The sequence below is a fragment of the Papilio xuthus genome, unplaced genomic scaffold (assembly GCF_000836235.2).
Source record: "Papilio xuthus unplaced genomic scaffold, Pxut_1.1 DF828142.1, whole genome shotgun sequence".
NCBI lineage: Eukaryota > Metazoa > Arthropoda > Insecta > Lepidoptera > Papilionidae > Papilio > Papilio xuthus.
Window position 1 is genome coordinate 5,932,126 of NW_013530507.1, and position 24,437 is coordinate 5,956,562.

The 24,437-nt window shown below is 37.1% G+C and overlaps 2 protein-coding genes across 2 annotated transcripts in view; both read right to left on the reverse strand.

Annotated features, from left to right (window-relative positions):
* The window catches only part of LOC106113999 (zinc finger SWIM domain-containing protein 4), a 58,293-nt gene extending 43,708 nt beyond the window's left edge, over positions 1–14,585 (reverse strand). Inside the window, exon 1 of the mRNA XM_013307059.1 lies at positions 14,274–14,585. Coding sequence (XP_013162513.1) covers positions 14,274–14,571 — 298 coding nt within the window. The 5' untranslated portion in view covers positions 14,572–14,585. The remainder of the gene's footprint in view (positions 1–14,273) is intronic.
* A 4,324-nt stretch (positions 14,586–18,909) lies between these two features.
* On the reverse strand, positions 18,910–24,181 carry LOC106114089 (uncharacterized). Its single transcript, XM_013307173.1, has 17 exons — positions 23,711–24,181; positions 23,272–23,448; positions 23,069–23,183; positions 22,785–22,964; positions 22,532–22,708; positions 22,314–22,432; positions 22,087–22,228; positions 21,946–22,016; positions 21,650–21,869; positions 21,254–21,442; positions 20,982–21,079; positions 20,758–20,877; positions 20,258–20,416; positions 19,978–20,055; positions 19,633–19,704; positions 19,337–19,513; positions 18,910–19,013 (listed from the first exon to the last, which is right to left on the reverse strand). Exons 1-17 carry the CDS (start codon positions 23,963–23,965, stop codon positions 18,942–18,944), a joined length of 2,421 nt encoding a protein of 806 aa, XP_013162627.1. The 5' UTR covers positions 23,966–24,181; the 3' UTR covers positions 18,910–18,941.
* Between the last annotated feature and the right edge of the window lie 256 nt (positions 24,182–24,437).

The following is a 24,437-nucleotide window of genomic DNA, read 5'->3' on the forward strand; positions in this document are numbered from 1 at the left end:
GGGGGGGGGGAGGGCGGTCACAACCTCAGGTAGACGGGCAATTTGTTTTATTGATACAAGTTATTGCTCCAAATTATACATGATTGTTGTGCGTTTCACATCGGCGTCGGACGATCGAAACTTATTTATAACTTAGGTTACTTTGATCTTGTAAATAGCCGGTCATATTAATTTGGGATTGTTATAGACATGCGATGACATGATTTTATTTACTAAAACAGAATACAGTTTAGTATTAACTTAGTAAGCTATTTTTATTATTTAAAATATTAGCAGATTTTTTGTAAATTTACTAATATTTCTTTTACCATTCCAACTAAGCTCTATGCTTGTGCTAGGATATGGTTTACGACAATAGTCGAATGGCGGGATTCGAACCCCCGACCTCGTGATCGGAAATCAGTATCCTTAACCATTAGGCTATTGACGCTATTATTTACATACTAGCTGTCGCTCACGACTTCATCTAAATATATAATACGCGAAATAAAAAAAACTCATTAAGTATGTGTTCTTACAGACTATGTTTTATATCTATGACAACCTCAAGATTTGTTGTGTCGTTCTGGAGATAACTTTTTAAAAACATCCATCTAAACATTCGCATTTATAATGTTAGTCAGATGTGAGTACAAACCAAGACGTATTTGAACATTACAAAAATGACACGATTGATCGTACGTTGACGTATGCAAAAAAAAGTTAAATTATCGAACAAAGCCAAAAAGATTCTTACCATCGCACAATATACTAAAATGACAGAACTGGTATAACAATTCACTTCCGGCCGTTCCGAACCCGCGACCGCCTAATGCGAAGCTATAATCACACCACTGACCCCGTACATACAAGCTGTTGCTATTGTTTCAACTGAACTCACATAAAATATATCTTATCGCATCCCAATCGGATCGACTCCATTTTGTTTAACACCGCCTCACAAAATGGCGGCCGGCTCTACGGTAATTTAAAACTTTAATTGAAACGAAAAAAAACATGAACGTTGAAATAACAATGATTCATTTTTGTATCTTCATTTCTATCTCATAACTAATAGTATGAGAGAATTTTGTTATTAAAAAAACTTAGTTTTAATGGAATAAAGCGGAGATAAGTGTCAGCCTTCAGTCTTAGATGGAGATGTACCACTAGCTGTCGCCAACGACTCAGTCAGCTCAGAATTTAAAAAAAAACTTAATTAGTAGTCTATGTGTTCTTCCAGACTATGTCCTATATGTATGCCAAATTTCATCTAGATCCGTTGAGCCGTTCTGCAGATACATTCAAACATCCATCCATCCACCCATCTAAACATTCGTCTTTACAATATTAGTAAAATAAGATAATAAAATAAGTTATTTAACAGCGACTGAAATTTATTTTAATCTGTCCAAAATTCAAGCTTCGACAAAGACTAGGTTCGATCTCCATTGCATTTGAGTTTGACCACCGAGGCAGGTTTAGTGGGTCAAATTCCTTATAACACTGGTCCTTCCCCCCCTCTCCGATAGGGTATCTTTGGTAGTCCCCCCCCGGACACTAAGAAAAAGGTAGAACAATATCATAACATTATAAGCACGATTATGAAAAGAAAGTTTGAGTCATGTTAATCTAGAATGTAACTTAATAATGTAACTAGATTTTTGTATTAATCACTAATTTTAAGGCAATGTAGGCTTCAAATCCCATTATACATTTACAATTAGGTCGCAAATTAATTTAGGGTTTCATGGCTAGAAGCCATAAGAAACACAGTTTAGTAACAATCAGCCGGCACATTGTAGTCATTGCTCCTCCCACACGGAATGTTCGTGACGTTACTTAATTACTTTTAAATTTTTTATCTTTTATTACTGACTAAATTATGTTGCCTACATTGTCTTGGAAAGAGATTATACTTCGTTTAACATCTATTATAAACTAGCGGTAGCCTGCGACTACGTCCGCGCGGAATAATAATATATTAATAGCGTATGTGTTCTTCCAGACTATGTTCTACATCTATGCCAAATTAGATCGAGATCCGTTGATTACTTCTTTCTCACCAAAAATTAGGTATCTGACGAAAAAACTTCGTCTTGTAATTTACTTATTTATTCAGTGTTTTAAACACATTAGCGTGTTACATAAATGTAATCATTAAGAATATATACAACGTACGACCTAAATATTTATTATAACTAATAAATTTTTTAACAATAAACTAACAAAGAATCTAATGAATAGTTTAAATCTATGATATAAAATAAAATATAAAAAAAGTAATAATTTACTAAAATATATTATTAAAAGGAGTCCCAAGTCAAGATCTCAAAGATACTGGCAGGGTTCCCCCTTTGAACAGCTAAACTAATTCTTTGTCCGAGGTAGCTGCCAGATCTTCGGTCCCCTGTGATGTCGATAAATTTTTTGGATATGTCCTTCAAAAGTCTTAAAGCGCTAGGACCCCACGGACCAAGAATCTCGACGCCGAATGGGGCAAATTCATATTCGGAGCCTAGACCCCTGTATTTGCATGCTTTTGCATAATACTTAATTCTAGTCGTCCCGGAGTCCTAATTTAGTCCTCTTTCCCTTCCCACCTTTTTCGTATAAAGAAAGGATGGGAAGTGGAAGTGGACTTTCCGGATGGGAGGATGCATGGAAAGGGAAAATATTTTCTTTCTGTGCATCCTCTCCTCCGTCGATTAAAGGTAGGCAACGCATATGCAATTGCGTATGTCTATGGGCGACGGTCACTTCGCTACTTCAGCGATTTCAGGTGGCCGCTCGCTCGTTTGCTACCTTATGTTATAAAAAAAATAGTAAATAAAAACATATACTTTACATTATATATAGCGTAAGATAAAAATTATTTCGTCAATTGCCTAGACTTATAAATAAGTAAAATAGTATCGTATAGATTAACAATCTTTCCATCGATGCTACGACAGCACTCGAAGTGTTGATAGTGCAAGGGTATCGACTACGATATGGTCATATCATATAGATTTATGTCAAAAATGTGGGTCGCTATGTACGCATTACTAACGTTTTGCGTAACCCATACATAAATCTTACTAATATTATAAATGCGAATGTTTAAATGGATGGATGTTTGTTTGAAGATATTTACAAAACTGCTCAACATATCTGAATGAAATTTGGCTTAAATATAGAACATAGTCTGGACTACTTAGTCGCGCGGGCGCAGTCCCAGGCGAGAGCTAGTATTGCATACTAACAGTGAAGGAATATTAAACAATAATGATTATCAGAAATTCTATTGTTAATTAGTTTATTTAAAAAGGTATGCGGTTTCACGTAATATTAAAATCTTAAACAATTTATCTTGGTCTTCTAAGACCTAAATCTCTATATAAAACATTTTGTTTTCATACTAAAAATTTGCGATTTTGGTCTTATTACCACGGTTAGTGTCCCAGAGGTAACTTACACAGTTGATATCTCTTTTATTCAAAGATTAACGTCTAAATAGCAATTCGTTCCTCAAGGAATTGATAGCGCGAATTCTATTTTTCTAAAAGATTTAAAAGCCCTCGAAATATATTGCAGAGTTTAGAACAAAATCCTGGTCAATAGTATATTAAAATTTATAGTTCAATAATAGCAAATGACGTTCTAACATCATCCATTCTCTTTTAAAGCATCATTAAATTAACACGTTAAACGCCACTACTATTTCTAAGATGTCTACTCGTTTGCCGCAAACACGGACGCTTTGAACTGGCTATCGCGTCGGCATTGAACGTGTTAAAATACACAATAGCGTCCAATATCGAATGCAGACGGTACAGCTTTGTAACACAGATCCGTGTCATTTATAACTGTCAATTATAATGATAGAGCAAGTTTGATGAATGTAGTCCCATGGCGAGATATTTTTGTAAATTATACATATTCAAGTGGATATTAATCCATTTTAATATACAACACATGATGCAACAATCAGAGTTTAATTTTATTTCTAAGTTACTATAGAAATATAGACTTAATCAAATGTTGATAAAAAGTTTCCTATTTTTTTTTATATCACAAGGTGGCAAACGAGCGAGCGGCCACCTGAAATCGCTGAAATAGCGAAGTGACCGTTGCCCATAGACACGCAATTGCATATTCGTTGCCTACCTATAATCGACGGAGGAGAGGATGCACAGAAAGAAAATATTTTTCCTTTCCATGCATCTTCTCATCCGCAAAGTCCACTTCCACTTCCCATCCTTTCCTTATAAGAAAAAGGGCGGGAAGGGAAAGTGGACTAATTTTGGCCTCCGGGATGCACACTCATCAGACGAAACGCGGAATTGCTTCCACTTCACGCCTGTTTTCTGTGTGGTGGTGGTATTTCACCGGGCGAACCTGGCCAATTCGTGCGAAGATGTTAAAGCGGGTTCTACCACTCTTATTTGGACTCCGATCCTCTAAGTTGGGAGGTATATGATCTGATAGTGACAAAGATTATTAGATTAGATCTGTTAAATTAAACAAGTGGTGGTTGCTTATTAACTATTTATTGAATAGTTACTTAGAAATAATAAATATAAGAAAAATAGCGTGCGTTATGGTAGCAAACACTTATATCAAACGAATAATTGTTGCCAGCATAGGAAAACAATTTATACTAATTTAAATGTTGCCAATATAAAAACAAATTGATGAAAATAAAATAAAAACAAATTAATAATTTATTTGAATTAATTGAACAAGATCTATTAATTGCTAAGACAGAGATTTCTAAAGACAACATAAACAACATAGCAATGAGATTGAATATTTGATTGAGATGGCTGCAAATATAGAGGTAGACCAAAAAAAGTATAGATGGATTGTGTAAAACGATATGCGTAGGAAGGTGGTGGATTCAGATATGACGGCTGATAGAGATGTATGGAGTACATACTGCCAACCCTACGTATAAGGGCAGGTTGATGATGACATTGATTCGTAATGAATATCTTGAAGAAAACATCCTTGTATTTTGAAATAAATACAATAAAAACATAAATACAATTTTGTATGCAACCCAGGTACATCATTCTTACTCATTTTACGAATACAGTAACCGCAAAATGGAAGATTATCATAAAAAGTTGATTTTATCGCGATGAGTAACCAAACCGACAAAGTTGGCTGTAGACTGGAATGTCAGACAGACAAGGAAGGTAGAAGACTTATTAGAGACGAGAAACCAAAGACTTTGGAAGGGAATCATTGACTTTTTTTTTCGTAAATTAATCTTTGCCTATGCCAAGACAAGAAAATTTATTAAGCTCTTTTAAGTACCAGAGAGCGTCGGTAGCTCAGGGGTCAAGCAATTGACTTGCAATCTGCAGGTCCTGGGTTCGACGTTTTTACAGTGAAGGAAAACATCGTGATGCAACCTGCACATATTTGAGAAGAAATTCAAAGATATGTGTGAAGTCAACCAACCCGCACTTGGCCAGCGTGGTTGACTGTGGCGTAGGTACCCCTAACTTAGGGTGCCCTCCGAGCCCCTCGGTGGGGACGTATAGTGAGTTGTAGAATAATTTTGAATATTTTTATGTTATTACGTATCTATTTCTACCAAAAGAACTAAAATCTTTGGTAACTATATAGTGACAAGGAAAATGTGAGTCAGACATGGGTCAGTGTCAGCCTAGTCAATTCAGTCTTCCTGTGGTCTGATTGGAGCTAATTGCATCGACCTCGGACCTCTCACCCTCTTTGTGATTATTGACCTGAGACTATTTGACCTCGAGACCTGATAAAAAGATATTTCTAGCAACGACCAAAATATTCATAAGTTAATCTTTTAGGTTTTTAGATTGTTGAACAAGAATCTAGAGTGATGTCCAATGATGGGTTTGAAAGGTTTTTCTAACACGTTCAATACCTCCGACTCGCATGGTAATTGATTTTTGAAAAAATCATAGTAGCATTGAAGGTGTTAAAAATTACGGCATCGGTAAAATATTGTTGTCTCTCTTTTTTCAAAGAAAATAAGATGGATAGCAATATTGTCTTATATATAAAATTCTCGTGTCACAATTTTCGTTGCCATACTCCTCCGAAACGGCTTGACCGATTCACATGAAATTTTGTGAGCATATTGAGTAGGTCTGAGACTCGGCCAACATCTATATTTAATCCCGCGCGGACGGAGTCAAGGGCGACAGCTAGTTATTCTACAAAATAGTGATTTCTGTCATCAAATTTTCTGTACAAGACATATCGTCATCCCTCTCATTATCTTTGACAAAATAGAGATAACGATATCTTTTAAACGGGGATATTGGTCTCAGAAAGCCTTGGTAAATATTATGTGGAAGTATTTTGTTTTTTAATTAAGAAATATCACAAATCGTGCGAACAGAAACGCGTGCAGTTGATTTCTTTGTATGTCAGTAATACACATTGGATTATTTATAAATAATTCAAGTATTGAGTACTTTACAGCGAGCGACGGGTTTGTTGAATGATGGAGTGCCTTCGTGGAATCCAACTGCTGTACTTCGCTTTATTTATCTTGTCTTTGACTTACGTTGCACCGTCGGTTTCTGAGACCAAATTCTCTTTACGAAAAATAGTCGTCCCTGTCTTTCACAAAACAGAGATAGCATGTTTATAAACGGGAATTTTGATCTCAGGAATCCACGGTTACTTCTGCACTCAGACTTTAAAGTCTCCCTTAAGTGTGGATCAAACCACTTTAAGTACGGCAGTTAGAGGAAGAATACGAATGGAATGAATAACATTACAAAATCCTCATTTAAAGGATTTTTTTTACTTTATTATCTACTAGCTATCGCCCGCGACTCCGTCCGCGTAGATATATAAAAAACTTAATTAGTATAGCCCATGTGTTCTTCAGACTATGTTCTATACTTATGCCAAATTTAATGTAGATCCGTTCAGTCTTTCTGGAGATATCTTCAAACATCCATCTATACATTCGCATTTATAATATTAGTAAGTTAAATAAAGAGCAGCTCTTCGAGACATAAATTAAAAAAAATTAATAAATATCCTATGTCCGTCTTCTGGCTCTAAGCTAACTCCTCACCAATTTTCAGGCATATCGGTAAAGTCGTTCTTGAGTTATAAACAGTGTAACTAACACGACTTTCTTTTATATATATATAGATTTGCAAAATTTAATACAACTTTAATAATTATATAAATCTATTAAAAAAAAACTGCAAAACATTCATAAATAAAAATTCGACGGCCATTTTTATTATAGGATTTACAACATCTGAAATTCTTTAAAAGCGATCAGCTCTATCAGAAGTAATATAAGAAAAGGTAGTAAACAGTCCTATGTAAACACTATTCAAATAGTTTCTACCTGCTTTTAAAATTATAAGCATCTATGATAATACAGGTACGCTGCTATACTTTTGTAAGGCACCAACCTTGTTATGTTGTAAAATGAAATTTTTAAAAACTAAACAAATTAAAAAAAGATATACTGGCAGTTATATTTTTAAACAAACGAAGAGATGTGTCGTTTAGGAAATATCAATTTGTCTTTGAGATTTTATGTACTAACTAGCTGTTGCCCGCGACTCCGCTGAACGGAATTATAAAAAAAATTAATATAGCCTATGTGTTCTTCCAGACTATATTCTACATCTGTGCCAAATTTAATTAGGATTCGTTTAGCCGTTCCGGAGATATCATCTAACAAACATCCATCCAAACATTCGCATTTTTAATATAAGTTAAGTAGTTTTTAGTAAAAATCGCTCTTGTAGTATGATAAAACTATTTTATTTATTGTAAATCAATCAAGTATGTTATATTGCAGGGATAGAAAACGTGTCGTCGCATTCTTCTAAAAAAAAAAACGAGGCCGTAGATGTGCCATCAAATAATTTTCATTTTGTTATTATTGGACACATTCCTTAACGTAGATCACTAACGTTCGCTCCTCAAATAATACCTAATTCGACACTTTATTTTTCTTAATTTTTTTTTTATTTATTTATTTATTTATTTACATGGAAAACTTACAGCTATAATAATCTTATTAACTATAGACTAGACAACTGAGAGCCAATGACAAGTCTTCACTTATAACAATATTATATCTATAATGAGCAAACAAACAAGTATCGCTAGTATTAAACTATAGTAATATATAACAATGTAGTTAAAAACTAAATTATAGTAGAACATTAATATTAGTAGTAGCAGTATATATTTTATTTGAAAAAGTCTAGTGCTAGGCACCTTCGTGCCGAGGATACACTCATAATAAATGGATCGAAATCATATTTGTTGCAGATTTTGTTAAAATTTCCAATTGCACGCACAATAAAACTGTTTTGTCTATAATTAGAAGAAGCTTTAGGCAACAGCAAAGGTGGTATGGAACGAATTGATTTACATGGAACGTTTATATATAATTTGGACAATAATTCGGGACAATCTATTTCATTATTAAAAATTTTTTGTAAGAAAATATAATCAGCTATCTCACGTCGAATGAAAAGTGGCAACAGATGATATTTGCGACAAAGTTCAAGGTAATTCTCGGAATGATAAGGGATTCTCTGATGGAAACAAAGGTACTTAATAAAACGTTTTTGGATGTTTTCAATACGATCAATATAACTGAGGTAACGCGGATTCCAAACTTGAGAAACATATTCTAAAAGGCTTCGTACAAACGTACAATATAGGATTTTAAGGGTTTTGGCTTCGGTAAAACATTTGGAAAAATTTTGCGACCAATAACTTAAAATTAAAATTAAAATATTGTGTTGCGGGCCATTGGTTTACCTCCTCTGTTATATGGTATAAAATCTATAGAAGGACATACTGATATTGGTAATAACTCATTATTTTCTCACATATATTAGCTTATATGATTAATTATTCAATGAACAGTTGTTTACTCTCACATTTATGATTATAACCGCATACCTAAGTATCCATTTCCACCAAGCTATTGAACGGGCGTCACGCGCGACTACTAGTGGAAATAGGCACTAATAAAACAACTCCGTACTGTGTCTATAATATATTCAAGTTATTTTGACGTCACAATAATAATCCAAGGTTATTTTTTTAATCAAAAATTTAATTGCAATTTCTATTCAACGGGACTAGACGACGTTCATTCGCTACGAAGCTATTCCATATAGAACTTCACAAATGTATAGAACTGACAATAACTTTCTATAAGTCAAGTGATTGTCGCACGTCCGTTCTGTACACTTTGAAATTCTTTATAGTAACACTTCGGAGCGAATGTACTTTATCTAGCAACCCAGAATAACTAAATTAGTTCAGCCTGCAGATATTATCGTTGAATTTATTTTTACATCTATCTATTTTATAATAGCAGATCTATTTCCATATTTAAACATTTATTTGTACAGTTCATACTCTACCTTCATGGATCTACTAGCGTCCGAGTGTAATTGATAAATCTTAATTAGTATGTGTTCTTCTAGAATACGCTCTAAATCTGTGATATCATCGAGATTCATGCAGTCGTTCTGGAGATATTTTCAAACAAACATCCATCCATACATCTAAACACTCCCATATATAATAATAATAGAACAATGATTAGCGGGAAGCAGGATATGTTTTATCTTTAAAATATTAGTAAATAGTCGGTGCAAAGCCATACATCTTGACTATTACCTATACAAGCTTACGGGCACAGTCTTCATGATCTCGTTTGCCTTCAACGATTCACTGTTCACACATACAATTGACTCCTACATCCCGGCCGCATGAAAACCTCCTTTATGTCCCACGCAATAAGAACCATCGGAAGTGTATATTTAAATATGTCATTGGCCACTAAAACGTCGAGGTGTTCTCGCTTACAGCCATGCCTTTGTTGACACGACCAGATTTAGATGAGACGCCGCGCCCCGCGGTTACTCTTTATGATTGGGACTGAAAAGGGTTTTCGGTTGTATTTCGGTAGGTCAGCTGCTATTGGTTCTTGGTATATCGAGGACAGAAGCGCTCACATGGCCACACTATAGCAACTCTGTTATTGGATAGAGGGGTATTCAGGATGTCTCGGTTTCGTCCGCTCTATGTTTCTTTGTTGCTATAAAACCGCGATTGTGTTTGGACATTTTTTTCGCATGCTGTTGAATTGGCCGCTTCTTTAGACTCGGAACACAAAAGATGAATTACTATAGTTTAACACGTTCAGAGTAGTATTTAGATTATGTTTTAACTAAGGGTCGTTTATCAAATCTTCGAAACCCGCTGTTTTTAGACGCGAAGCGTCTTTGGTAATATAATGTCATAAAGGTTCATACAAGCGCGTCAGCAACTTTTCTATCTATAGCCAAAAGCAGTCGCCAAACTGTTTGACAACATCGTTGTTATAAAATTCGCTGCAATTTTCAAGATGGTAGCAAATCTATATATTTGACCTGTAGTCGCTAAGTCTGTACAGACTGAATAGACTCGCGGGGACGATTCAACGTTCTACGGAGTGCGCGAAACGTGATTTTCGCGATGAAACCATATATGAGTTTATACTATTAACGTTGCCTTGAGTACTAAAGGCCTTACAGACAATAATTTTGACGGTTAAAAACAATTATATTGGAGTGGGTACAGAGTAATTGAATTTGTATCTCCACCTTTTAAGGTAGTACGTATTTTTACCTAATTATAGACTAAAAAGTACTTTAACACCGTCAAGAATGTAACCAATTGAAACTTTTTCCTTTGACAAATAAAAAACAAACAGAAAGAACAGAGGCGACGTAATTGGTTTTTTTGTGTCGCCAAGTTCGGAATCGCGACACCGGCAAGAGAAAATTGAAATTCTTCTTGGTGTTAAATTCTAGCCGCGTGTTGATTGAACATTCTAGAACGTTTTCACGTACCTTACCAGCGCTTGTTGGTGTTTGTACAGGTAAAAAGAATTTATTGAAAATTGTAAGCATTTGTAAGACTAGCTGTCGCCCGAGACTCCGTCCGCGTGGAATTAATAAAACTTAATCTGTAGCTTATGTGTTCTTCTGCTTTTCTGGAGATACCTGCAAACATCCATCCATCTAGACATTTGCATTTATAATATTTGTAAGATTTTATATTGTAATAATATACAGTAAATACTAATCAAAGGATACCTGTTTTCGAAACCGACCAAGGTATAGTAATTGCTTCAGTTGGCACATAGTACAGTAGAGGAGTCTTATGTTCCGCGTGACAAGTCAAATGTCGGATACCTCGTCTGTACCGCAGAGCCTAATGACTATATTTTGAATTATATTTTCTACATTCGTGTTTTTACCACAATTGTCATAAATAATATGTCAAATCCAGTCAGTCGGGTTCGTTCCTGTTTTAAACTAATTACAGTTATTTTTAAAGCCAAGCTCTATATGTTAACGATGTTAACTTATACATCACCTCCTCCTTATTGGAAAAGGGAGGAATATAACGCTGGCAGCAACTCTGAGTACAACAGTAAGATTCATTTTGATAATTTAAAGGAGACGAATCCATCAAGAATATGTTAGTCGACTGTAAAACTCCTTGACCTTTAATTGCTGATATTATTTGACAGCATGAATCACTATCCTATTTGACAGCCACCAATTACATCCATCCAATACTAATAATTCATTTGACGTACATTGATTGTTCGTCATTCATAATTTAGAGAGGTCAATATGAAGAACCTTCAATGGGTTGTTTACTTAGCGTTCGTATCGATCTAAATCCCTATATAAAACATATCGCCATCCCTTTCATTATCTTGGACAAAACAGAGATAACAATATCTTATTCCTGGCAGCATTAGATATAATTTTATTCGAAGAAAAAGAAACGCAACTACTGTTTCTTCTTCCTTGTCTATGTCATCATATAATTTATGGGGGTGCAAGTTTATCATGGCTGTCGTCACGTGTGTTGTCGTTCCCAGAAGGGCCTCGACGTGTTATTGCCCAAGATGGCCCTACATGTTTCATACACATCCATACATCGTTTCTTGGGAACCACCAAAAACTTACCTCCCTCAAATTCGTCAGAATTAGATAAAAAATCTAATTTCAATCTTATATCGCATGTTTAGAGTTCGTAATATACTGGTTTAAAGTAGTCATAAAACTTGGGTTTAAAAGATTACTTTTGTCTAAACCCAGATTTCACTAATCTTTAGCGCGTTTTTGATTGGAACTACATAAGTAGAACCATCTTTAGGATAAAAATAATTAAATCCTATTGTAAATTAACATCACGTTTTTTTTAAAGTAATAAAAATTTTAAAGACAAATACTCAGGTAAATCCATAAAAACGTGAGCAATACAAAGAAATGCGTCTGTACAGATAATAAAAGATTAACGAAATACGTCACTGTAATGGCGGGAAATGTGGCGCTCGTTTTGTTTTTAAAATTTAAACTGGCCATTATTACAGACAGCAGCTTGTCTTTTGAATATTCTATGATCAATTTTACTATTAAATATTCTTCTATTCACATCGACTCCGGGAATACCTTTCCTCATATTTTAATCAACGAAATTGTTTCGGTTTTTTTTGTTTTTTTTTTTTAAGGTGAACTGGTGGAAGACAAGTCTAATGGAAAGTTGTCATTCAAGTTGACGCCGCTAAAATATAATTTAAAAGGAAACTTCCTATTTGTTAATTTAATTAAGCACTTAATATGTTTTTGGTTTAAAATTAATTTTATTAATATAATTTATGACGTGACTTATAAATATTGAATCTTAGTAATATTATAAATGCGAATGTTTGGATGTATGTTTGTTAGAAGCTATCTCCAGAACGGCTCAACGGATCACGCTGAAATTTGGCTACTAATTAAGTATTTTATTCCGCGTGGGCGAAGTCTAAGGCGACAAATAGTATTGTTAATTATTTTTAAATAATCTTGGATTGAATCTCAGATTAAAGATCGATTAATGGGTTTGATACTGTAATATATTTTACCAAAGCTGGATAAGAATTAAATAAAATTCAATAAGGGGTACAAGCAATACCGGTTCTCGAGATTTTCATACCATAGAGTTATTAACATCGCATTAAAATATTTAACCTTGCTCATTTCTGCATGACAATGTAATCAAAATGCACATTTTATAAATGCATTCAGTTAAAAAGGACCCAGAACTAAGAATTATTTATATTTCTTTATCATGCATTTCTCGTTTTACTGGTTGTGTTAAAGAACCCTAAATCTTTTTACCCAAATACAGTCATAAGAAAAGATTTTAGCTCTCAATGCTCTAGATATACATGATTGAATTCAAACAGTTCCATTCTTTGACATGTACTTTTCTATTATTATTATACAACCAAATGCCATTGACAGCTTCAAGATGCTGTGATGTATGATTTGGTCATTCTCAAGTAGGCGGGCAGTGTTGGTGAGTCAGTTCATACTGTGGGAACTAGTGGCAAAGGCGCAGGCTGCTATGATTCATGTCCCCAGCCGCATCTCGCTCCCCGCCCTGTACTTGGAAACCGGCCAGTGCCTGCTCCATAAGTTTTTATCGCATTAGAGGTTGAAGGTGAGGCGTGCGGCTCGAATGCGGCATCTCGCCTCGCCGCGCCTCACCTCACCTCGCCTCGCCCGCCCCTAGCGGCGCGTAATCACCATCTCTTGATGCCAGATAAGCCCAAATGAATATGTAAACGACGTCCTCCCACGGCCCCGCGCCCCCGCCACACTCGCCGCCGTCGCCGACCCCATAAAATGTAAACGGCCTAATTAATATTTGTTTATTCGCGTCCGTTAGTTAAGAACACTCGCGTTGATTAATACCACAGCCTCCGAGCCCACGCGAAACGCGCGACCGACCGGAACGAGCCGGTCGTGTAATTCCCTATGCTTATAACGGGACATCCAGTTATGGTAATGTTAGCCGAATTTCACGAGCAGTTTCGACGCAGTTTTGAAAGTAGACTTTAATTATGAAGGTAGGCCGACGCTCTCATGGAATATGGATGCGAGGCGGCCGCTTATAAAACGAAATCCGATTAATTATGTCGGTTTCCTACCGGTCGGCCGCTCGTAACGAGTTTTGCGGGCGCGCGTCGCCAGCGGGCTGCTCTTGAACATCGATCCATCGAGATATCGGTGTCGCGGACGCAGCGGTCGCTGCGGCCGGGCCCGTGCTCAGCGTCGCGCCGAGCCCTTATCTCACCCAACGCATGAATAATTCCCGAGAGGAGCGGTTATCGATCGCACACGTCGTTTTTATTTATACGGCGCGGGTGGGCGAGGCGCGTATTAGTAAACAGGCGCCTGCGCGGTGCGCACACTCACCGACTTGTAGCACGCTCTCGACGCAGCCGGCTTCCAGCAGCTTGAGGCCGCGGCAGAAGGCGATGTTGCGGTGGTCGTCGGGCGGCGCGCGCGCCAGCGACGAGTACATGCAGATATCGCGCTCGTCCCGCGGGAACGACCAGTACACGACGCGCCGTTGCACCGGCTCCGGGATGCGCTCGTAGCGCTCCTCGATACGCTGGAACGGGATCGCCGCCGCCACGATCTTCGCCGTGATGTCGAGCAACGACGGCGGGGCGCGCGGCCGGCAGCACGCGCGTGGCGAGCACGCAGACATGGTGCTCGCTCGGCCGCTCGGCGCGGACTGACGTGCGGCGTGCGGCCGCCTCCCCCCGCGGAAGGCCCCCTTTGCCCCTCGCCCTTGCTCGCCAGATCGAGGATGCTCACCCAAAATGACACACTGCGATAAATTATTCATTTGGCGGGCATAATGTGAGATATATTATTAAAAGTTGGCATTTTGTGATATTCTTCGACTGCTCCAATATCGATCTACTCATCATAAAGCCGACTAGATTGTCCTATGTTTATGCTTATGCTATGATTTCGATTGCACCGACGCGGAAAAGACAATACATAACTGAACGCTTCTATCTCTAAGTTATTTTATCTTCACTTATTAAACTTCACGTCTTATAATAGTAATATAAAGTAATTCTATTTTAATACTATAGCAAACCCGAAATAAGAGCGGTAATAGCAGTAAGGCATAAAAAATACAGGCAAAAAATGGACCTTCCTAATCCATTCCTGCCTTACCTCCTCACATTACACAAACGAAGGGGAAAGGCCGGGGGCGGGGCGCTGCGGGGCGAGAGGCGCGGCGGTGGCGGCGGGGGAGCACATTAACAGCTGACGGCTGCGGGGTTATGGCGGGGTGCGCGGGGCGGGGACGGTCGCGGCGCACGTCAGGTGGCGACCGGCGAGCGACTCAGCTGAGATTCACCGCGACAGCGCTGAAGCTGCTGTCGGTGCAATACGTACGTTGACCTTTATTTGTTTATGTTTTTTTGTCATATTGTCTGAGACACAGGTATTATTTGTTGTAGAGCCAGGTAGAAAATCTTGTTTAAATATTAAAAAATATTTTTACTTACGAAATAACGTATTGCTTTATTATACAGCGAATTTTTACTAACAAATAGTTATTTTATTTACACCAAAATACCTAACGTAGAAAAAACTACAGAACCAATATAATTTCTATCTAGTTCAAACTCAAACATCTTGTTATACTAGTTTATTGCATGTTTTAAAACTAATGCAACTTGTTTATTTGTACTATGATAATTTTAATGTTAATTTACCATTATTTATATACCTAGTTATTTATAACAATAATTATTTTTTCTTACATACAACTATATTCTAGAAAATTACCCACTAATTACTTTATAACTTAGTTTTATAAGTTGAAAATAAATTAATATACCCGTTTAAATATAAAAGTAGATTGTAAAGCGCTTCAAGCGCTCGACGCTTCAAATATCTATGTCTCGACGGAGATCGAGGAAATCCCGACAGTTATATACGTAGTATATACATAGTATACGATGGCTACGTTCTGTTATACATAACAATAAATAGTAAAATTACGTGTAAGCAAACAGCTGATCTCTATTAAAAGTGAAATTATTATGAAATACACTTTTGTTTTTTAACACAATTTTCTTAGTGTCCTATTACTGTTGTATTGTCAGAAGACTTATTGCGAACCTTAGGAAGTCTACTTATGTACTAAATGTACACTAAGGGTGCACTTAACGAATTCACGCGTTACACGAATGGGTCGTCACGAACAGTGCTACCACGACCACACAGACAAGTCAAATGAAACCAAATTCGCGTTACGTCTGATGAGTCTGTATCGTATGCCTAATTTACACCTCTTTACCTTCCCACCCCTTTTCATATAAAGAAGGGATGGGAAGGATAAGTGGATTGACACAGTAGAGGACTTCCTGTTCCCTTCCCGTCGCATCTGCAATTGTGGATGTCTATGGGTAGCGGTTGCTTTGATTTTTAGGCGAATCCAGGTGGCATCTTCCTCGTTTATCACCTTATAATATAATATTTAAAAAAAACATTTCTGTACTAAAAATCATATGAGTAAAATAAATATAATAGATTATTGTCTTAACGTCACTTCATCAGCACACGTCTGTGAGCGTTTTGAACATTAAACTTAGAAACTGTTTAAAGCAATATTCATGTATGTTTTAACACAAATGTTTCGATCAGTGGAAACTCACTGTTTTACGGTAATTTAACTAACTAAATTTTTTTTCTGACGTAAAAAATAAATTTTTAACGTTACAATTTCCTATCACGAAAGTCTAAATCAGGCTTTGGTTAGCAAAAGCGTAGAATTTGTAGAAGTATTGGAAGATTTGTCCTATGGTTTCATGCCCTTTAGAACATGACAAGAATGTATAGGAATTGATTCTGCAAATTGTTCATTTTTTTATATTGAGATTCGAACCCCACGACCGCAGTAAGTTGGATACAACTGCTAAGTCAAAGGGTATATACTGTACGTACTACTAATAGCTTGGCGCTCTCACTAAATGCCGTCCTGATCGGGTCATGATTCATTCACTCGTCTCGGGGGGCTGGGTGGTAGGGAGGCAGTATGGGTAGGGGGCACGCTGTATATACTCCCACAAGAATAATAGCGAAATTACCTATTTACCTGGTTCATATAAGTCTATGGACACAATAAAATTCTTGACATTGACCTAAATTATAAATGGTGATGATTTTTCCTTATAATACTAGCTGTCGCTCACGACTCCGTCCGCGTGGAATTCAAAACAACTTAATAAATAGCCTACGTGTCCTACCAGACTATGCTATACATCTGTACGTTTGAGCATGATCCATGCAGCCGTTCTGGTGATACCTTCAAATAAACATTTATCCATCCATCAGAACTTTCGCATTTATAATATTAGTAACATTGTATAACATCTATATATAAAAGAAAGTTGTGTTAGTTACACTATTTATAACTCAAGAACGGCTTTACCGATACGGCTGGAAATTGGTGAGGAGGTAGCTTAGAGCCAGGAGACGGACATAGGATACTATTTATTCATTTTTTTTCGAATTTTTGCCTTGAAGAGCTCCTTTTTATTTAAGTCATCTATATATTAAGTTTTTATATATCCACGCGGGTGACAGCTAGTATATTATATAAGTAAGTAAATAATGATTGTAGCGGTGCTTAAAGAGCTTCAAATATTACAATTCAGGAAAAAAAAACAGTATGTAACTGCTTTTCTATAGTCTTGTCGTATATCTTTATTTTGATCAGATCTTGTGAGAAATAACTAATAGGAACGAGACATTACTTAATTGGATGCACTAAAAATTGTATTTTGGAAATATACGTATTTCACTAAACACTAAATCTGCAGAATAAAGACGTAAAATAAACTACATTCGAGTCTTATAAATCTAAACTTAAGCTAAGATAAATTAATAAATATTTTCTATTTTTGTCTTTATGGACTGAATTCTTTTATTATATTATTTTGTTTCAATCTCTGTTTCTTATAAAATTATATTATCTTTTCAAAAATGTAATACGGTTTAATTCAAAACATAAATATTGGTATTAATCGAAACAAAGCAGACATTTTTTCAACTCATGTCGTAAAACTTTTCGTATCCGCGAATCGATATCGCGTTCCGAATTTAAACTGTGTGTCCCCGCCATTTTTGTCGGATCTAATGAACTATTAAACTGCAATTTGGCTGCGCGTCGCTAGCTAGATGGCGCTGTGCGCAAGTATTGATCGCGCCGAGGGGGCCAACTTCTAGCCATCAAGTTCTGCCAAGTCACGGAATGTATTGCTAGCTATTGTGGCGAAAAATGAGGGGGGTTGAAATGGGCCAAATGCCCCCCCCCTACGAGCGCTTTTGACGGTCGAAGCCTGTTCAGATATCGAATCGTGAGTCGTTAGTTCTCGTTTATGATATGACAGAGCGCTTGTATTATTACTTTGCAAAATTTTGGTGAGACTGTTGAAAGTGAAGCATTCATTTTTACAGTTATTGAGAGATGTAAAATTTTATAATCAACTAAACATTTTATTTAGTATAACATTGTTGGCAATGTAATACAAGAATGTAATATTACAGGGATAATAAATATTTATATATTTATGAATAAAAATTTATGTAAAACTTCATTTACAATTTTTATTCTGCCAGAATGTCATCATGTAAAATTTATAAGTCTTGAATATGTAACGAACTTATTATGCGCTATGCATATTTCTATTGGAATCTATAATTGAGGTGTAGAATAATTTATAGATTCATTATCAATACCGGGTAACTTTTCTCTACGTTTAATTTTTAACTTCATTATAAAAACTCGGTACAACGCCATCTTTATGTTAAAATATTCATCACAAAACAGACCATGGAGTAGACATTGTTGTGCTTACTTAACGATAGATGTCACTATTTTGCTTAAAAATAAAATATTACCTTTTTTAATATAATAATTTTTATTACGAAAAAAATTATCTTAAAATAATAGTTTCTTTTATTGCTTTATTTACAAAAGATTCAATATAATTTAATAGGAAACATACTTTTAAAACTTTATATTTTTAATTGCTTTTAAACAATTAGTTATGGGCCAGGCATTTCGTTATATCTGACAGGATATGTTAGTTGATTTCCGCGATCCCAGGAGTACAATTCCTGTAACAAGGACAAATATTGATCAGTAAAGGTCTACTGGCGCCCTGGGCGAGATTAATACGACACCCTCTTTTTTGCAATGAGTTTGGGGGTGTTAACAGGGTTATGTGTAACTGCGTAGATATCGACTCTTTCTCTCCAGCGCCTTGGTGGTCGCCCAACTGCGCCTTCTCTTGCGCCGCGTCGGCCCGGACCTAGTAATGTACCCGATAGGGATGAATTCATCGCGGCAATTGCGGCTGTTATTTGCTTAGACATTCTTGATCGAGAAATTACACATATCCAGAATAGAGATGTAATACTTTATATTTTAGCAGTAGTACCTTGTGTATATGGTCGTATCCTAGCTGCGTGGTCTTTCGGAATGGATTGGTAAACTGCAATGAGACCTCTAGCGGCTTGCTGAGGTACAAGTCTATGGCAACAGAGACTTTACTTTCCCGCTCCGTCGCCGAATCCAATGCGTAAAGAACGCCGCATACTATAAACATTTCACCCACCTGCAGGATAATTATACAGATTAAATACACAGATTAAATAATATTAATAAAATATGTTAACGATTTTTTATACTAGATGGCGCTATTTTCATATTATTTTGAATTTTATAAAAACTCACCTGTTTATGATTAAGAGATATGTTCCAAATGTAGTCTATATTAAGATCGTCCTTGTTAGGGTCGAAGTTTAACTGAAAAAATCAAGATATATGAATGATAAAAAAAATGAAACTATTATATAATATGGCATTAATAGTTTCAAGAAAATTGACTCAATTTTATTGATTACATAATAAGCTATCGTAATGACTGTGTGAAAGAGGATATGCGTAGGAAGGGGGTAGACTCGGATATGACGGCTGATAGAGATGTATGGAGGAGTAGTACATGCTGTGCCGACCCTCGATAGGGATAAGGGCAGGTTGATGATGAATAAGCTATCGTAAATAAATTCTTAAAGAAACCTTGGCTACGGCTGTGTTGTTGGAGTCCTCAATAGAATAGATCGCCCATAGGCCGTTGTCATCAGCACTGAAGTCAACCTAAAATATAAGAATAGATAATAAAATCATTTACCCATTGGTTATAAGTTCTGTAATTACTACATCGTTTGTATATGTCTTTTCAATTATCTCGGCGGCTCAATGTCTGTTCCACTGCGCAATACTCTCCTCACGCACCCCCGTACCTCGCTAAATCTTACTTTGTGAACCGAGCCGCCAAGATATCTAATTACCTCTATACCTGGTTATGCTGTGCGGTGTAGAGGCGACCGTCTGCATGCGGTAGGTGCACAGACTTGATGCGGCTCTGCGTAAGGTCGTAACGAATGATGTCACCAGGATGACCTGACTCATTCGCTTGGTAGAAAAACGACCCGCTATATACGATGTGACCGTTACCCTGGTAATAAAGATATTTTAATATCCAAGGAAAAAATCAGACTTATCGTGGGTTTCTGTTTTATACAGAGTTTTTGGTCTCAGAAACCCACGGTAACACTTTATCTACAGAGCCACACGCCTACAACTGTATACGTTGAGTATTTTAAGGTGATTTTGCAAGGCTAACCTTCGTGATTCACACTAGGACTTTGGTAGTTCTTTTGCGACTGATTGAAAAAATTTTACATGATCAGTTTTGGTCAAGTTTCTTGATTCGAACAAAATCGTATCTTGATTAAAGAGCCATAAAATATTATAAAAGAAACAGAATAACTAGTAATATAACAAGAGATGTCGTACAAAGAACGGTTTCTGCAGCTTGTGGTACTCATCTACATGGTCAGCTTTGAAGCTGGCTTTAGTGCGATATTCTCGTAGCCGCTCCACGTCGCTCTCCTGTGTCGTCCACAGCTTTTCTCTCTACAATAATAAAAGAGTTAACAAGTACTTCAGTCCTACAAAACTCAACAGATGGCGTTAGTAGTTCATAATTTCGGAACCGTTATTTAAACTTTTATTAGTACCTGTGTTTCTGTAGCGTTGGAATCTCTCAGCCATGCTCCAAACAGTTCGTCTTTGTATCGATGATATACCGGCTTGCCGATCGCGTAGAGCTGGCAGTCTAGAAAGAACAACACATTTTTAAAAGTATACAAAATAGACCAGAGTAAGGTTAGGTTATGTTAGTTACTTTTTAGGTTATACCTGTATTTAACAATCTAACAGCCACTTTATTCTGGTAAGAAGAATCCTTATAACTTTGTTATCATCATCTCATAGATCCTGTACAACTTACTGGTGTTCCTTCTTGGCTTGAAGCCGGCAGTGGCGTTCATCGTGGAGATAAGAAGATTGGCGCGGTGGCAGCTCGGACAAGCTGGGCAGTGGCGCACCTGGCATAACTCTTCGTACGAGGTAAACGGTGGTGGACGGGATCCAAACTCCATTGGTTGCTCCACTATGTTGTTAGTGTTCGGACCGGGGTCTGAAATAACATAAACTTTCTCGTCATCTTAATCTCGGAATTTTGGTCTACTAGTGTGGTCTACTGCGCTCGCTAAAATAATGAATATATACATATTGTTGAATAGAGAAAAAGATGGGATCGAAATAGAACTTAATAAACCTAGTCCTCATACTAAATGCTAATAAATGTGTCTAATTAAGACCCAAATGCCCTTGCTATACTTACACATTAAACGAATGTGACCTTTAACAGTCTGATTATTAAGTTCATTCTTGGCTACGCAGCTATACTGTCTGAGATCATGGTCCCTTACACCAGGGACCTCGAGTCGCATCACCCATCGCCAGGGATCTCCTGTTGTCGCCACCTCAGTCCGGTACCTCGAACCTTCGAGAGTGACGCCATCGACTTCCCATGCGAGTACTGGTTCTGGCCATGCTTGAATCTAGAATTTTTTGGATGGACTAAGTATAAAAATACCCTATTAGTCTTCTATAAAGATATATGTTATATGAACTTACCTCACATTCAATCTTCGCTGTCTTATTAAATACGTAGACAATATTATTAGGCACACGAATGTATGGACTGACTGAAAATCAAAGAATAAAATAAAGTTCTTTGTTATGTTTGGTTCTAGAACTTATTGGTATAATACTTACAATGTATTTCAACATCTGTGGTCTGGTTGGCAGAAGGCAGCATACCATTGTTTGCCATGCAGACATAGGTGCCGGTGTGCCAGCGAGATACATTGGGGATGTTCAGCAGGTGGCCATTGACAGAAGCATCACGCCATGGACCCTGAGAGAAGACCATACAAAATGGATAGTTACAGAGTTTTCTGTAGAGTAAATTAATGCACTTTCATCTGTTTTATGTTAAAAACCTGAATGATAGCATTGCCGTCGACTCTTCGCCACTCAATAGTCGGCTCAGGTCGTCCCATTGGATTGCAACTGATGCGAAGAGTGTCACCTTCTCTGACTATCACACGCGTATGCTCCTCTGAGAATCAAAATAATTTCAGTATAGTAGGATATATTCATAATTCATTCTCTCTCATCTCTTTCTTGTAAAAAAATAGGCGACTTACAAAGGACTTACGTGAGAACGTAGGTGGGATAAAGAGTTCCTTTTCTTTAGTATAGTTGTATATGGAGAGGCCAGGCCTACCCGGCAAGCCGTCGCGGCCGTCGTTACCTCGTTGCCCTTTAGGTCCTATTGGACCTCGGTCGCCTTTAGGTCCACGCACACCTTGGGGTCCGATGGCTCCAGGTTTTCCTGTCAATTAGATTTATAATAATATTTATATTTCTGATTATAAAATCTTGTATTTGGACTTTAATAACCCACGTACCATCTTTTCCATCCTTTCCGTTTTTCCCAGGGCTACCGTCTTTGCCCGGCATTCCATCTCTCCCGTCTCTGCCGGGCGCGCCGTCCGCTCCGTTCCTGCCCGACAGACCGTCCAGACCCGGTTCCCCTGGTACGCCATCTCTTCCGTCTAGACCGGGGTTGCCAGGGAAACCGCGTTCACCTGCCGATATCAGCTAACTTTGAGAATTTACTTTTCTAGAACGAATGGTTCTTTCTTACAAGTATTAAAAAGTAGCAAAAGTAAGATTACGAAGTAGTATATACCTTTAACTCCCGGTGGACCCACTGGCCCTCGGTGGCCAATAGGCCCTTTGGGACCTGGAACGCCTGGCGGGCAGTAATCCTGTGTTGCTTTACAAAAACCTTGTACCACCTTATACTGGAAGAACCATAATAAGAAATTTTATCGTATATTTTTGGGCTATCGGGTGTCGATAGAGACAAAGTGACTTTTCATAGTTACATACCGGGACTCTGGAGTAGCTAGTCAGCCAGACCCAGGAGTCCCCGCCAGGCGCGGGGCCTTTCGCCCCCGTCCGCTTCATCTCCGCCGCGTCTTTCTCCTCCAGCTCTGTTCGCATCTTAGGGTTGAAGAACTCCACATGAGGAGCCACCGTATTTTCCTCTTGGACCACTGACGCTTTCTGTTTGTTGGAAAGTATCAAAGTATCTAGTTTGAAGTTATAATCAATTTTAAAGTTAACTATCTGGAGTACGGTTCCGATAGAGGTAACATTTTCAAATATTGGTTATGATTTAAAAAAAATATATATTTGTATTGAGTTAATTTGTAGTTACTGCAAGTAGTCAACCTCTTATCACTTGAAAGGCATTCTTGCAGGCTATTATAAAATTCTACTTATAATTTTTATAAAATGACTATTGATAAAATAAAAGGTAACATACCAGCATTGCTTCTCTCTTTAATCTATGCTCCTTGGTGACTCCTATTTCTGAAATGTACTTTTCTATACGTTTCTCCAATGAAGCTTTTAAATTATCAATTGCGTTATCATCGATTATTTTATCTTTAACATCAGTTTCAACAAACTTATACGTATGCATTAGTAGAGAGAGGATACCACAGAAAGTTGCAAACAGAGACAGTCTTCTACAACATCTGGATTCATCTGTTAATTTACGTTTTGTGTTAGGTGGCATGATTGCATCTTTCACTTTAACCACATCAATAACATTCACTTCACAATAAACTACGGTAGCATTTTTTAGATTATATTCTGGTTTAACATAACTAGGATTTGAAGATAAACTATTTGTTTTAAACTCTCAGTTATCTGTTCCGTTCAACGCGATCCTTCCTGTCAGCTATTCAACTGGCCGATAACTAACAATTGTGAGGGCCCATTGCTCCCGCGTTTAATCAAACAATCGACAGTCGACCCGCACGTGTTATTGCTGGAATAAAAATAAATACCACATGTGGCGAGTAAAAACGCATTTAAACACGTGTTAAGATCTAGAGTACGGCATTATTTTGCCTAATCTTATTTTGGTAAATAGTCTTTTCTGAAAGCCTTTATCTAACTTACAGAAATTGTATAATTTCCGCCCGAGCAGAATTAAATTTTTTTTAATAAGTAGCCTATTTGTTTTTCCAGGATATGTTCTACAT